Genomic DNA, 14144 nt, shown 5'->3' with positions numbered 1-14144 from the left:
AAGTGTTAAACAGTGTGGAAACTGTAAGCCAGTGTGGCTGGCCAGTGTGCCAACTGGTGCTACAGGGGCAGGTCTGTTATGGGGGAAACCAACTGCTTTTCTAATTGGACTGGAAGACTGTTCATGGGAGGGAACACATACATGACTGATGCTGAAAATCTAGTATAAAATTTACGGCTGAGGACGTCATAAGCCCGAGGGGAGTAAAGACCACTGCTTTCTGACTAAATGCATATATTATCCTCACCAAAATGCCCTGTAAGAACATTTTAAGAATGTTTATATCCACATATTAATGCTACTTATGGTTAGAGAAGCTTCTCTTCAGATGGTGGTGACCACTGGGATGACTCAAAACTCACCATAGTGCCAAGAAGTGACAGAGGAGTGCTCAGCACTGAGACATCTCTATCACATCCTTCAAGGCTCAAGGTTCATTGCAGAAGAGGTGGCAGAATGTAAGAGCTGCTTACATTGTCTTTCAGACACAAAATGGCTTTGATACTCATACCCTCACAGTGGAGTACCTACTACCTGCACAAGACCTTCCTAACAGGAGGAAGGGAGCCTAATTGGAAAGAAGGGTTACAATGGAGGATGGGTTTGGAAGGGAGAAAGTGAGGATGATGGTTGAAAACTATCATGGCTTATTGTCTATACTTATGCAAGCAAATAAAAAAAAAAAAAAGAGTTGGCTAACAGCGTAAGATGGTGTATGCTTGAAACAGCAGATTCATCTGCTCATTTTCATTGATAGCTTTATTTGGCTTTTAGAAAATTATGTACAACAATGAGAACCACAGTTCTATTAAATAGTCTTAAATTAATATAATGCAAGTGAGAAGAAGGTGTATTTCCACAGTGAGAACATCAACACTGCATAACAGGCCGGGATTTCTGCCCCACGCCAAAACCATTTGTAGGAGCGTCAGAATGGAGCAGGAGTAGCTTGTGGCTGGCAAGCTGCCAGCTCAGAAACCACTTATGAGGAAAGAGTCCATTTTTCTTTAGTTTGCCTTTGAGAAAGAAATTAAAGATTGTATTCAGACCCGAAAGGCTTTGAGTAAAAATATTCAAATGCTGGGGGAAGCCCTCATGGGCATATGCCAACATACTCTGATCAAGCCAAAGCCTGCCATTCAGTTTGGGAACCAGTCAAATCTGGCTATATCAGAAGTACCTGTAGTCACAGTCTAACTGGTAGCAGATACAACATGACTCATGGGCTTGGGGCACTTGCTCATTTGTCATGTGTTCTGGATTAGACTCTTGCTTTCTCCTGAACATTCTTCTGATTGAATTCACAGTATCCAACAGTGCTTGCAAAGGCTATTTTGTTTGGGCAGCCCTTGGAGTTGTATAGTTTTGAGAAGTTGAATCAGGAAGAAGTAACAGGAAGTGCCTCAGCGTTGGTCCAACTCTGCCCTTCCTCCATGCCACAGGAAGTCCAGCCTGTTTCTCCAGGAGCTCAGACCTCCCTCTGGGGCTTTTCCAAGAATCACAGCCTCATCAGTGAGCAAACCAGAGCCCAGTTTGCATGGGATTTCCTAGGGAGCTTAAATAGAAATGGACTGTAGGTTAGACACCAGCAGCCACCTCCTTTCCTCACTGTGCTGGTGCCAAACAAGCAAAGCAAAGAGGCAAACATGAGCAACATGGGCTTTGGAGTCTGCACATGCATGCTGGAATGGGAGAGGGTGACAGCAAACAGGCTAGTTTTATTAGCAGGAGCTGGAGGCCTGGTTAAGAATGAGAGGAGAGAGACTGGCATTTTGTTCTCTGCTCATCTATTTCCTGCTTAGCCTTCTCGATACAATTAAAGATCTCCTTAAACAGTGTTTTGTATTCTGGAGGTGGTGTAGTGGTGGGGGAACTGATGGGCTCTGGGGTGGCAGGGGCAAGTTGCCACCCACTGGCCCCGGCCTCACACTGGGTGAGCATTCCTGTTATGTCCCTGGCTGGAGCCCTGGAAGTTTGCACAGCCTTGTGTGACAATGAGTCCTGCTCCTGCTGGCACTTCCTCAGCAGCTCTTCATACTTCACCTTCAGGGCAGTGTACTGAGTGTCCACCTCATGCAGAAGGGAGATGCCCCTCTGCTTCACAGCCTTAGCCCTCCTGATGCAAGTCTCCTCATGGCCTTTCACGATGTCACTACCCGCCAAGCTGCTGAGGCCCGTCTCACTGCTGCTGCGTTTAAGTGGTTTTCTGTGTGCTTCAGGCACAGCCAGACACATCTCCTCCAGTAGGCTTTGGCTGGGCTCTTTGAAAGGAACAAACAGAGAGTCAGGCACCAGCTTCTCGACGCCATTCACAAAAGGGTGCTCTGCCCGCAGCATCTGGCGCATCTCGGCCACCTCCGCCTCCAGCTCCAGGGCCCGGGTACGGTAGGCTTCTGTGGCCTCCAGCTGCTGCTCAAGTTCGCTGTTCTCTTTCAGCGCCAGCGCGTACTCCTCCTCCATGGTTGCCCGCTTCTGCCGCTCCAGGCTCAGCTGGGCCTGCAGCATTGCCACCGTCTCTTTCAAGTGCTCATTTTCTTCTTCCTCGGGGCTTTGCTGGCTTTGCAAGGATGTGATTTTCTCAGCAAACACATGGTCATACACAAAGTGCCTATGTGGAAAAGGGAATACAGGTCAACTGAAAATGCAGAGGCAGATGTAAAATAATTTTTTTTGAGGCAAGCCCAACAGACTGCCTTTAAAAAAATTATACAATACATACATACATACACACACACACACACACACACACACACACACACACATATTTTTTGCTATTTTGAGGTAGGGTCTCACTCTAGCTCAGGCTGACCTGGAAAGCACTCTATAGTCTCAGGGTGGCCTTGAATTCATGGCAATCCTCCTACCTCTGCTTCCCAAGAGCTGGGACTAAAGGTGTGTGCCACCATACCCAGCTTAAAAATTATATTTTTTATTTTTATTTATTTGAGACAGAGAAATAAAGAGGCAGATAGAGAGAAAGAATGGCCATGCCAGGGCCTCCAGCCACTGCGAATGAACTCTATCTACATGCATGCACCTTTACATCTGGTTTCATGTGGGTACTGGGGAATCAAAACCTGGATTGTTAGGGTTTGCAGGCAAGAGTCTTAACTGATAAGCCATATCTCCAGCCCCAGACTGCCTTTTTTGTTGTTTGTTTTTTTGAGGTAGGGTCTCACTCTGGCCCAGGCTGACCTGGAATTCAGTACGGAGTCTCAGGGTGGCCTCGAACTCATGGCAATCCTCCTACCTCTGCCTCCCAAGTGCTGGCATGCACCACCACACCCGGCCTTTTAATTAATTAATTTATTTTTAATGCAAGTGAGAGAGAGAGAGAATTGGCACGCCACGTTCTCCAGCCACTATAATAGAACTCCAGATGTATGTGCCACCTTGTGCACATGTGCGACATTGCACACTTGCATCACTGTGCTTCTGGCTTATGTGGGACCTAGAGAGTTGAACATGAATGTTTAGGCTTCATAAGCCATCTAAATTTCAGAGGAGCTGTGTTGACTGCTTTCTTTTTTATTTTTTTTTCGAGGTAGCCTCTGGTCCAGGCTGATCTGGAATTAACTATGTAGTCTTAGGGTGGCCTCGAACTCATGGTGGTCCTCCTACATTTGCCTCCCTAGTGCTGGGATTAAAGGCGTGCACCACTATGCCTGGCTTCCTTTTTAGCTCATTCTACACTGCAGCAGTGGTTGAAATGAAATTGTGAGTTGGCAAACCCATGAAAAAAAAGTTTTGTGACTTTTCTTTTTCAACATTCTTAAATACTACATAAGCCAGGTGTGGTGGCTCATGCCTATAATTCCAGCACTCAGGAGGCTGAGGCTATAGGACAACCATGAGCTCAAGGCCAGACTGGTCTGCATTTTGAGTTCAGGACAACCTAGGCTACAGAGTGACACTCTGTCTTTAAAAAAAATTGAAAGTGCTACAGAAAAGCCATTCAAAAAGACCAGTAGTGTGACAGCTACCTTACTTAGAAAACCCCAGCGGGTCTCACATATGGCTTCATATCAGAACTGCCTGAGTGCCTTTAAAAACCTGGCTCTCTTGGGGCTGGAGAAATGGCTCAGCAGTTAAGGCACCTGCCTACAAAGCCTAACGATACAGGTTCAATTCACCAATACCCATGTAAAGCCAGATGCAGTGATGCATGCATCTGGAGTTTGTTTACAGCAACCAGGAAGCCCTGGTATACCCATTCTCTCACGCCACCCCCCGCAGGCAAGTAAATATACATTTAAAAAAATCAGGTACAGGGCTGGAAAGATGGCTTAGTTGTGAAGTGCTTGCCTGTGAAGCCTAAGGACCCTGGTTTGAGGCTTGATTCCCCAGGACCCACACATAAGCCAGATGCACAAGGTGGCACATGCATTTGGAGTTCGTTTACAGTGGCTGGAGGCCCTGGCGCACCCATTTTCTCTCTTTATCTGCCTCTCTCTCTCTCTCTCTGCTGCTCTCAAATAAATAAATCAAAATTAACAAAAAATTAAAAAAATATTAGGTGCAGAGTGATTGAGGAAGATACCTGACCTCTGTATATACATGCACACACATAAACATGTACATAGCCTCTCATGCACAAATGTGTTTTCACAGAATTACTAATACCCAAGAGCTCTCATTTGTACGTTTAAGTTGGTTTAATACACAAGTGGCACTTCTTTAAATGATATTTTCTATCTACTGGAATCCAGAATGTGTCAGTGACATGCATGTTCCCAGCTTGCCAATGCAGCAGGCAGGTTCTTACTGGCGGAGGTCGTATAGCTCTTTCAGACAGGAGAAGCTGGGTTTCTCCTGATCAGGTGTCCTCTGCCTCCTCCTTCCTTGGCTGGATGACTTCAGCTCTTCCACTTGGCTCTGAAGGTGATCAATGTTGGTTTGCAGGCATTCAATTGTTTCTGTCAGGCTGTGAGGAACACACAGAAACCAACTGCTGCTTGTCATATTAAATTAAGGGCAAGAGCACTGAGGGGGGATTAGCTCTGAGCCACTCAAACTGGGCTTTCTTAATTGGAAAGGACTTATATTTAATCTCCATTTTCCAAAACAAATTAAACCTTACCTCACACTGCCCAAACCCTTTACAGCCACATTCTATTCCAAATTATATTAAATAACTCCCTTGTAGGGTTTCCTTGATTCTAGAAATTTTACCTCACAATTTTCTGCTGTGATGCCCTGCTGTCAGCGACTAGCTTCCGGTTGGTTTCCTCTAGTCCCCTTGCCGTGACATCTAACTGCTCGTAAACTTTTGCATGCTGTTCATCCATTTGCCGCAGAAACTCCACCTGCTTGGTGAGATACTGCAAAAGAAGGGGGCGGCAGGTGATAGCAGCAAGTAAGACAAGTGAAGAGTAATAGGTGAGGCTCAGGTACAGATAGGGTCCCATCCCAGATGTTCCCTACAGCCACTTCTCGAGTTTTGTCAAACAGCTTGACCTTGTCTGCAGTGGTGACTGAACTCAGTTCTTGGCTCCTCTCCTGGCTGGAGGGTCTAGTTCTAATCATGTGGTTGATGCCTTGGCCATTATTTCCCAGGGTTTTAGGAAAGTTCTATTTCAGGTTCTATTTCAGGATCAAGCCCACAAAACTATGTGTTAATAGGAAACAAGCACAAGCCAGTACTGGTGTGCTTAGTTCCCTACAAACTTTCATACTACCAGGTTGGTCTAATTATATAGACCGTGTTTGTTAGTCCTCAAAAGGAAAATCTAGAGCAGATGTGATAACCCCTCATGAAGAAAAGCCTGGAAAACATGATCAAAGTGAGTTCAAAGCCAATCTGGGACCACAGGGTGAATTCCAGGTCAGCTTGGGCTAGAGTGAGACCCTACTTGGGAGGAAGGAGGGGAAGGGGCTTCTTCGTGAGGCATTTCAGACAAAACTAGTAAAAAACTAAATATCTTAGCTTAACAATACATTAAAAATCCACCTTTAGGGCTGGAGAGATGGCTTAGCAGTTAAGTGCTTGCCCATGAAGCCTAAGGACACCAGTCCAAGGCTCCATTCCCCAGGACCCATGTTAGCCAAATGCATAAGGGGGCGCACACATGTGGAGTTTGTTTGTGGTGGCTGGAGACCCTGGTGTGCCCATTCTCTCTCTCTCTCTCTCTCAAATAAATAAATAAATAATAAACAAAAAATTAAAAAAAAATCCACCTTTTATTTTTTCCCCCAAGGTAAGGTCTCACTCTAGCCCAGGCTGACCTAGAATTCACTTTTTAGTCTCAGGTTGACCTCGAACTCACAGTGATCCTCCTACCTCTGCCTCCTGAGTGATGGGATTAAAGGTGTACATCACTGTGCTGGGCTATAATTTATACTTAAAAAATATTTTAAAAAATTATTTATTGGACAGAGAGAGGGAGAAAAAGGCAGGTAAAGTGGGCTTGCCAGGGCCACCAGCCACTGCAAATAAACTCCAGATGCATGCACCACCTTGTGCACCTGGCTTATGTGGGTCCTGGGGAATCGAACCTGGGTCCTTAGGCTTCATAGGCAAGTATCTTAACTGCTAAGCTATCTCCCCAGCCCTGTAATTTTACTTTAGAACATCTTCTGTGAGGTCTAGGCAGGACTCTATAATCAAGTATTAATATTTCTGCAACAAAAACATAAAGATCACATCTTAGCTTGGAGAGATGGCTTAGTGGTTTAGGACTACAAAGCCAAAGGACCCAGGTTCAAATTCCCAGGATCTACATAAGTCAGATGCACAAGGTAGTGCATGTGACTGGAGTTTGTTTGCAGTGGCTGGAGGCCCTGGTGCTCCTATACTTACTCTCTCTGCTTCTTTCTGTCTCTCATAAATAAATAAAATATATATATTTTAAAAAGCTAGGTGTATACCTCGAGTTTGGAAGTGGTAAGGGGTTGGAGCTTTGTTGTTGGTACCTGCCACGTAGAACTGACATGATTAAATAAGGTAAGTTAGCAGGCAGCATGGTGTCTATGAAAGGCTCTTATTTTTCATTGCCTGAACTCCTACCACTTTCTCATGGTCCCATGGAATCAACCACTCATTTTCCTACAGGAAGTCTCTTCAGAGCTATAGGAAGAAGTTCTTAGTCCTGCCCGCTCCAGCTAACAATGCCACACATTTCCTGTCACCCACAGGAATGTGTTCAATCTCTTAGGAACAGTGGACTTGGAAAAAGCTTAGGATCCGAAGAATATATGTTATATAGCCATAGGTATGTTGTAAGATACTCTGTATCATGTATAAGGTCCCAGGTATTCTTTAGGGTTGATTCACAACAACCTTAAAAAAGACACACGGGGGCTGGAGAGATGGCCGAACAGTTAAGGTACTTGTCTACAAAGCCAAAGGACCCAGGTTTGATTCCCCAGGACCCATGTAAGCCAGATGCACAAGGTGGCACATGCATCTGGAGTTTGTTTGCAGTGGTTAGATGCCCTGGCGTGCCCACTCTTTCTTTCTTTCTTTCTTTCTTTCTTTCTTTCTTTCTTTCTTTCTTTCTTTCTTTCTTTCTTTCTTTCTTTCTTTCTTTCTTTCTTTCTCTCTCTCTCTGCCTCTTTCTCTCTCAAATAAACAAACAAATGAGCCCAGGTGTGGTGGCACATGCCTTTAATCCCAGCACTTGGGAGGCAGAGGTAGGAAGATTACTGCAAATCTGAGGTCACACTGAGACTAGTGATTTCCAGGTCAACCTGGGCCAGAGTAAGACCCTACCCTCAATCCTCGCTCCCCCCCCCAAAAAAGACAAATGTACAAGCAAGACATATTTACAGGGCTGGAGAGATGGCTTAGCCATTAAGGCACTTGCCTGAGAAGCCTAAGGACCCAGGTTCAATTCCCCAGTACCCACGTAAGTTGGATGCACAAGGTGGCACATGTGTCTGGAGTTTGTTTGCAGTGGCCAGAGACCCTAGCATGTCCACTGTATTTTTTTTTTTTTCTCTCTCTCAAGTAAATAAAATATTTAAAAAAAGACATTTACAGCAGAGGCAGTTCCCACCCAGTGATGGGAACAGTCATCTCCTCTAACATGGGACATATCTGGTCCACAAAGGGCATGGGAAAGGCCAGTTCATCAATGGTTTCAGTGAGCACAGGTATATCTTATCACTCAGAGCACAGGCTTTGGGGTCAGTGCTTAACATCCTGCTTGAACACTAAAAACTAGGTGACCTTTAGCAAGCCCCTTGATTTTTCCAAGGTTCCCTAGTCAGAACATCATAAGGCTATAGAGATTTTATATATATGTGGGAGAGACCAGAATATATGATCCCAAAATATGAGCTGAGAGCATTTGAGAAGCAGATGTGGGAAAGTTCCCTGTCCTCCCTGTACACTTGCGAAAAAGCAGGACATGGACCAACAAAGGCGAGGGTTCCATCCGCCCCATTCGAGGTTGACTACTGGCTAAAACTTTAGGCTCTTGTGGGCCTGGAGCCAGGACCAGAGGAATCTGCACTCAAGAGCTTTACTGGTTTTTAACTGCCACCCCCCACACACAGATTCAAAGTCTCTTTCCTTTATTTTGTCACATGTCTTTAAGATGCTATAGGAGAGCCACCTCTTAGACAATTACTTAATTCCTAGGTATATGAAACTACATGTTAACAAACCTACTTCTTTTCATCTTGTTAAACTGTCTTTGTTACAGAGGTCCATTATTTCTCCTCCCCTACACACACCAAATGTGTGAATTTACACAGAAGGTAAGACATGAAAGTGCAGCATGACTGACAGCTGGCCTATGCTCAAAGGGTTTGATGAGAGGAAGCTGCTGCATCTTCACTCAGTTATAGTATATAAACTCTACCTGAGCTAAGAATCGCCTTGAAGATTTATTAAATTATAGAGACCTGAAATCCTGTCCCCTACTTCAAAAAACCAAAACAACAAGAAAATGATATATTAATACAAAGAAAATAGTTTAGTAAAGTATTAAGTACCCATCATCCAATTTCACTAATTACTAACATGGAGCCATCATGTTCATTTCTACTGTCCTCATCCTCATTTTAAAGCAAATCCAATTCAAGTGTACCCAAATGGCTATTTCTGAGACAATTTCCACACTCCTTCAGAGCTATTATGCTCCAGCATATCATCTTCCCAGTTACCTCCAGTGCTTCTGCCACTTGGAATTGTTAGCTACTAACTCTTCTTCACACAACAGACACCTCATCTTGAACTTTCGGAACCACTCACTTTACCGAAGGCAGGCTCCTCCTTCCTTTGGGCCTCTGCCTCACTACCCTCTGCCTGGCTCCACCTAATCCAGCAGTTTTTTGAATTCAGAGGGTCTGTGAACTGTGATGGGGAAGCAAAGCTACTTTGCTGATTTCTAATGGAAAGTCTGCCCTTTCAATTATGAACATCAGCAATGCCAGCAATGCAGTTAGGACCTCTTCACCAACAGAAATAACAAACACTTTAGACAAGATTGGATGTATTCAGGCTGGTAGGGCTGTAGCACAACCATTTTCCTATCACACTGTAGTAGTTACAGAAATGTTGACTTATTGCTTGCATATGTCACTATTAGAAGTTATGGTTGGGCTGGAGGGATTGCTTAGTGTTTAAAGCATTTGCCTGCAAAGCCAAAGGACCCAAGTTCAATTCCCTAGAACCCATGTTAGCCAGAAGCACAAGGGGGCGCATGCATCTGAAGTCCATTTGCAGTGGCTAGAGGCCCTGGTGTGCCCATTTTCTCCCTCTATCTCTCTCCTTCCCTCTTCCTCTGCCAAATAAATAAATAAATAAATAAATAAATAAATAAATAAATAAATAAATTTAGAAGTTATGGTTGTTTTCAGACTTCTAGAATACTGTTATTTAATATGTTGATATATACCTGTAATACAGGTAATACCACATCGTGCTTTTGTTTCTTCCATACTTGGATATTATAACATGACATTTCATTTATAATTCATCACTTATTAGAGCAGGGGTCTGCCTTTCAATCTTCCTGCCACGGCCTCCTAAATGCTGGGGTTCCAGGCATGGGCCCCATACCCAGCCTGTCCTCCTATGCATTTTAAGGAGGTCACTGTAGACCCCAACAGTCAGTCAAAAGGATCCATGGCACAGAGTTAGCCAAGTACTTCCTCATATAAACACAAGCTCTTCAGAAACCTGTTCAGGGTACCTGCTCTCAAGCAGACCTCCAGAGCCCCTCTCTGTCTGTCCCTCCTTCAAGACAACACAACCATCCACTCTTACTGTGGTCCTCTGTCCAGGAAGAAAAGGTTCCTATAATCCATATACATACACAGAGTTGGGACTAAAACCTTTGTAGATGGCAACTTCTAGTTCTCTGTTCAAAACTTCTAAATGCACTTAACAGCATGATTCAGACTGAGAATGTCAAGAAAGATTTGACTGAAAAGCTTTTACAATAGGCTTTGGTTGTGGATGCCTTGAGGAAAAAGCCTGTAAGCGTAGCCCCATGCACCAACCTCACTCGATTATCTAAAGGGGAGACATTTACAAATGACACCACCCATTATATGGGGCCTAAGCTGCTGCCTCTGTAAAGATGTATCAAGTTAGGCTTGTGGCCAACACACAGGAAATAAGTCAACATTGCAAGTAAGTACAAAGAGGCCACTAAAAAGCTGTAGAAAGTGCCCTCTGCTTAATAGATAAAAATCTGTGTTAAAAATACAATGAAAAGCCAGGTGTGATGGTGCATGCCTTTAATCCTAGCACTCAGGAGGCAGAGGTAGGAGGGTTGACATGAATTCAAGGCCACCCTGAGACTCCATAGTGAATTCCAGGTCAGCCTGGGCTAGAGTGAGACCCTACCTCAAAAAACCAACCAACCAACCAACCAACAAACAAACAAACAAAAAACAATGAAAGCATTTTAGAACTCATGATAAGAAATATGGATGGCATATAAGCATCTAAAAAAATGTTCTACATCCCTAGTCAACAGGGAAATGCAGATTAAAACTATGTTGAGATTCTAACTCACTCCTGTCAGATTGGCCACCATCATGAAAACAAATGATCATAAATGCTGGCAAGGATGTGGAAAAAGAGGAACCCTTCTACACTGTTGGTGGGAATGCAATCTGGTCCAGCCATTGTGGAAATTAGTGTGGAGGTTCCTAAGACAGCTAAAGATTGATCTACCATATGACCCAGCTATAGCACTCTTAGGCATATATCCTAAGGACTCATCTCATTACCTTAGAGATACTTGCTCAACCACGTTTATTGCCACTCAATTCACAATAGCTGGGAAATGGAACCAGCCTCATCTGATGAGTGGATAATGAAGATATGGTACATTTATACAATGGAGTTATATTCAGTGGTAAAGGAAAATGAAGTTATAAAATTTGCAATAAAATGGATGGATCTGGAAAGGATTATACTAAGTGAGGTAACCCAGGCCCAGAAAGCCAAGTGTCACATGTTCTCTCTCATATGTGGATCCTAGCTACAGATGATTGGACTTCTGTGTGAGTAGGAAGAAAACTCAGTAGCAAAGGACAGTAAGTTAAAAAGGAGATATAAAGGGAAGAGAAAGGAAGGAAGGGAGGTACTTAATATGATGGTATTTTGTGTGTGTGTGTGTGTGTGTGTGTGTGTGTGTATGAATAGATTAATCGGGGTGAAAAGGCCCAAAGTGAGGTCAAGGGAAGAGATTGAGTAAAGGAAAGGTGGAGGGAGGGCTAATCAAAATCTAAGAGGATATAAATAAATCATATGGAAACCTACTTTTTTGGACAATAGAACACTCAGGAGCCATAGATTGTTGGCTAGAAAATTTTCAGTGCCAGGGATGGGATACCTTCCAGTGAGTTGTTGGCCAGGAAGGGCCCTGATGCCCACAAAACATTATAGGTCAGTGCCAAGGCCCTTAGTTTCCTACTAGGAACAGATAACAAGATCCTACTGTGGAAGACTCCATATACTTGGGCTGCAAGGCCACTGAGAAATCCTGCTGGAACTGAGCTGAAAACCTCCTCCATTTAGACCAGCTGGCAGAAAGCTGGAAGAAGCCAGTCTGCATGCAGTTCAATGGGAGAGAAATCACCAGTGAAGATACTCAACAGTGGACTCTGCAAGCCTTATATTTTGCCAGACAGGCCAAGTGAGCCAAAGGGTGCAATAGTGGCCCATCTGTCAGGTGGAAACCAACTATCCTCTAATTGGACTGGAGGCCTGCTCCATGAGAGGGAATACATCCCTGATACTGAAAACCTACAACAGGGATAGTCATGAGCCCTAAGGGTATAACACCTGCTGCTGTCTGGCTAAATGCATATACCATGCTTATCAACCTGCCCAGAAAGCACTTCTCTTTTTTTTTTTCCCCAATTTTTTATTAACATTTTCCATGATTATAAAAATTATCCCATGGTAATAACCTCTCCCCCCTCCCACTTTCCCCTTTGAAATTCCATTCTCCATCATATCCCCTCCCCATCTCAATCATTCTCTCTTTTATTTTGATGTCATGGTCTTTTCCTCCTCTTATGATGGTCTTGTGTAGGTAGTGTCAAGCACTTTGAGGTCATGGATATCCAGGCCATTTTATGTCTGGAGAGAGCACGTTGTAAGGAGTCCTACCTACCTTTGGCTCTTACATTCTTTCTGCCACCTCTTCCGCATTAGACCCTGAGCCTTGGAAGGTGTGATCGAGATGTTACTCAGTACTCCAGTCACTTTATTTCCAGCACTATGATACCTTCTGCGTCATCCCAAAGTCACTACCATCCGAAAAGAGAAGATTCACTACCCAAAGTGAGAGTAGTGTTAATATGAGGGTATAAATATTAAGAGAGCAGTAAGCACCTCTCTTATCTGAGACTGAGAGGGTGAAGGGATACGGTGGAGAATGGAGTTTCAAAGGGGAAAGTGGGGAGGGGAGGGCATTACTATGAGATATTGTCTACAAACATGGATGTTGTTAATTTAAAAAAAAAAGAACTCCTGTTATTTTAGTCTTAGAGGACTTGGCTAAAGGATAATCCAAAGACAGTCAAGGAGCTTGTTTTTACATAATATGAGTTCAGTCTAACTATATTAAACCAGAATTAACCAAGAAAGCCAAAGTCCTTCTCTTCTCTAAGACTCGGCTACAGATAACTTACAAAGGAATCTAATCTAGCTAGCAATTTAAAAGAAAAAGTATCTGCTCTCTTACACAAGTACTGATGTCTAGCAAACATTAAGCTCTGTGTGCTCCCCTCCTCGCTGAATCTAGCAGGAAATGGACAAATTTATTATCTATTACTTGCCTCACAGTACACAGATGCTTCTGATGTCCTAAGTTTTCTCAATTCAGAATCTATGGTACATAGTCTCAAACAAATATGACTGCCATATTAGAGGGAAAGGAGATTTTTCAAGCAAAACTGTGGAGGAAGAGGGATGTCAGATTGGTAGAAAGTAGACAATGATGTTACCTTATAGTAAGAATACTGAATTTTAAATGTGAGTTTTATCTTGCTGTCTAGACCTCTGTATAGAACGCCACGTCAACTGTGGATACAAGGTTCAGGTTATATGTGAAGGCTATCCCACAGGCCACCCTTACCACCAAGGAAAAGCAATGCCAATGGGATCATTTGACACATTTGTAGCTGTAAAGCCTAGCCTGAAATGCAGAAACAGATGCACACGACCCAATCAAAGGACATAAGGAGAACTGGGGAGGTGCTCAATGGACGGCACATGTGCTGCTCAAGCTGGAGCAGCCAGGTGCAACACCCAGACCCAATCCAAAGCCACAGCCATGGCAGGCTTCTGTCACTTCCGTAACTCCAGCATACTGATAATGACAGCGAGCTGGGAGGCGGGGACAGGAGAATTTTCTGAAAGCAAGTGGAAGAACACTAATAGCAAGAATCCAGAGTGAGAAGCCCTGCCTCAAACGAGGTGAAAGACAGAGGATTCACCCCGAGGTTGTCTTCTGACCTCCACACACGCACTCTGGCTCGTATACCTGCGCTCACATGTCACATGAGCAAGGAAGTTTTTCTTTCTTTTTTTTAAAGAATAAGGAAGGAAAGGCATGAAAATGTGGCTTCCTAGCAGGGTTGGGATTATCCTTAAATCAGGGATTATGGCCCATTCCTTTGAATTTAGTACCAAAATAACCTTCCAAACCTGTTTCTCCTGATTAAATATA

The 14144-nt window shown here is 43.8% G+C and overlaps 1 protein-coding gene across 1 annotated transcript in view; it reads right to left on the bottom strand.

Annotated features, from left to right (window-relative positions):
• Window positions 1-741: 741 nt before the first annotated feature.
• The window catches only part of Cdr2 (cerebellar degeneration related protein 2), a 31405-nt gene continuing 18002 nt past the window's right edge, over window positions 742-14144 (bottom strand). The window contains exons 3-5 of the mRNA XM_004670210.2: window positions 5173-5321; window positions 4766-4924; window positions 742-2608 (exon numbers count right to left, since the gene is read on the bottom strand). Of these exons, the coding sequence (XP_004670267.1) occupies window positions 1744-2608; window positions 4766-4924; window positions 5173-5321 (1173 nt within the window). The 3' untranslated portion in view covers window positions 742-1743. The remainder of the gene's footprint in view (window positions 2609-4765; window positions 4925-5172; window positions 5322-14144) is intronic.

Source organism: Jaculus jaculus, chromosome 12, assembly GCF_020740685.1.
Source record: "Jaculus jaculus isolate mJacJac1 chromosome 12, mJacJac1.mat.Y.cur, whole genome shotgun sequence".
Classification (NCBI taxonomy): Eukaryota; Metazoa; Chordata; class Mammalia; order Rodentia; family Dipodidae; genus Jaculus; species Jaculus jaculus.
The sequence above is the reverse complement of the archived record's forward strand: the minus strand, read 5'-3'. Positions and strand labels throughout refer to the sequence as shown.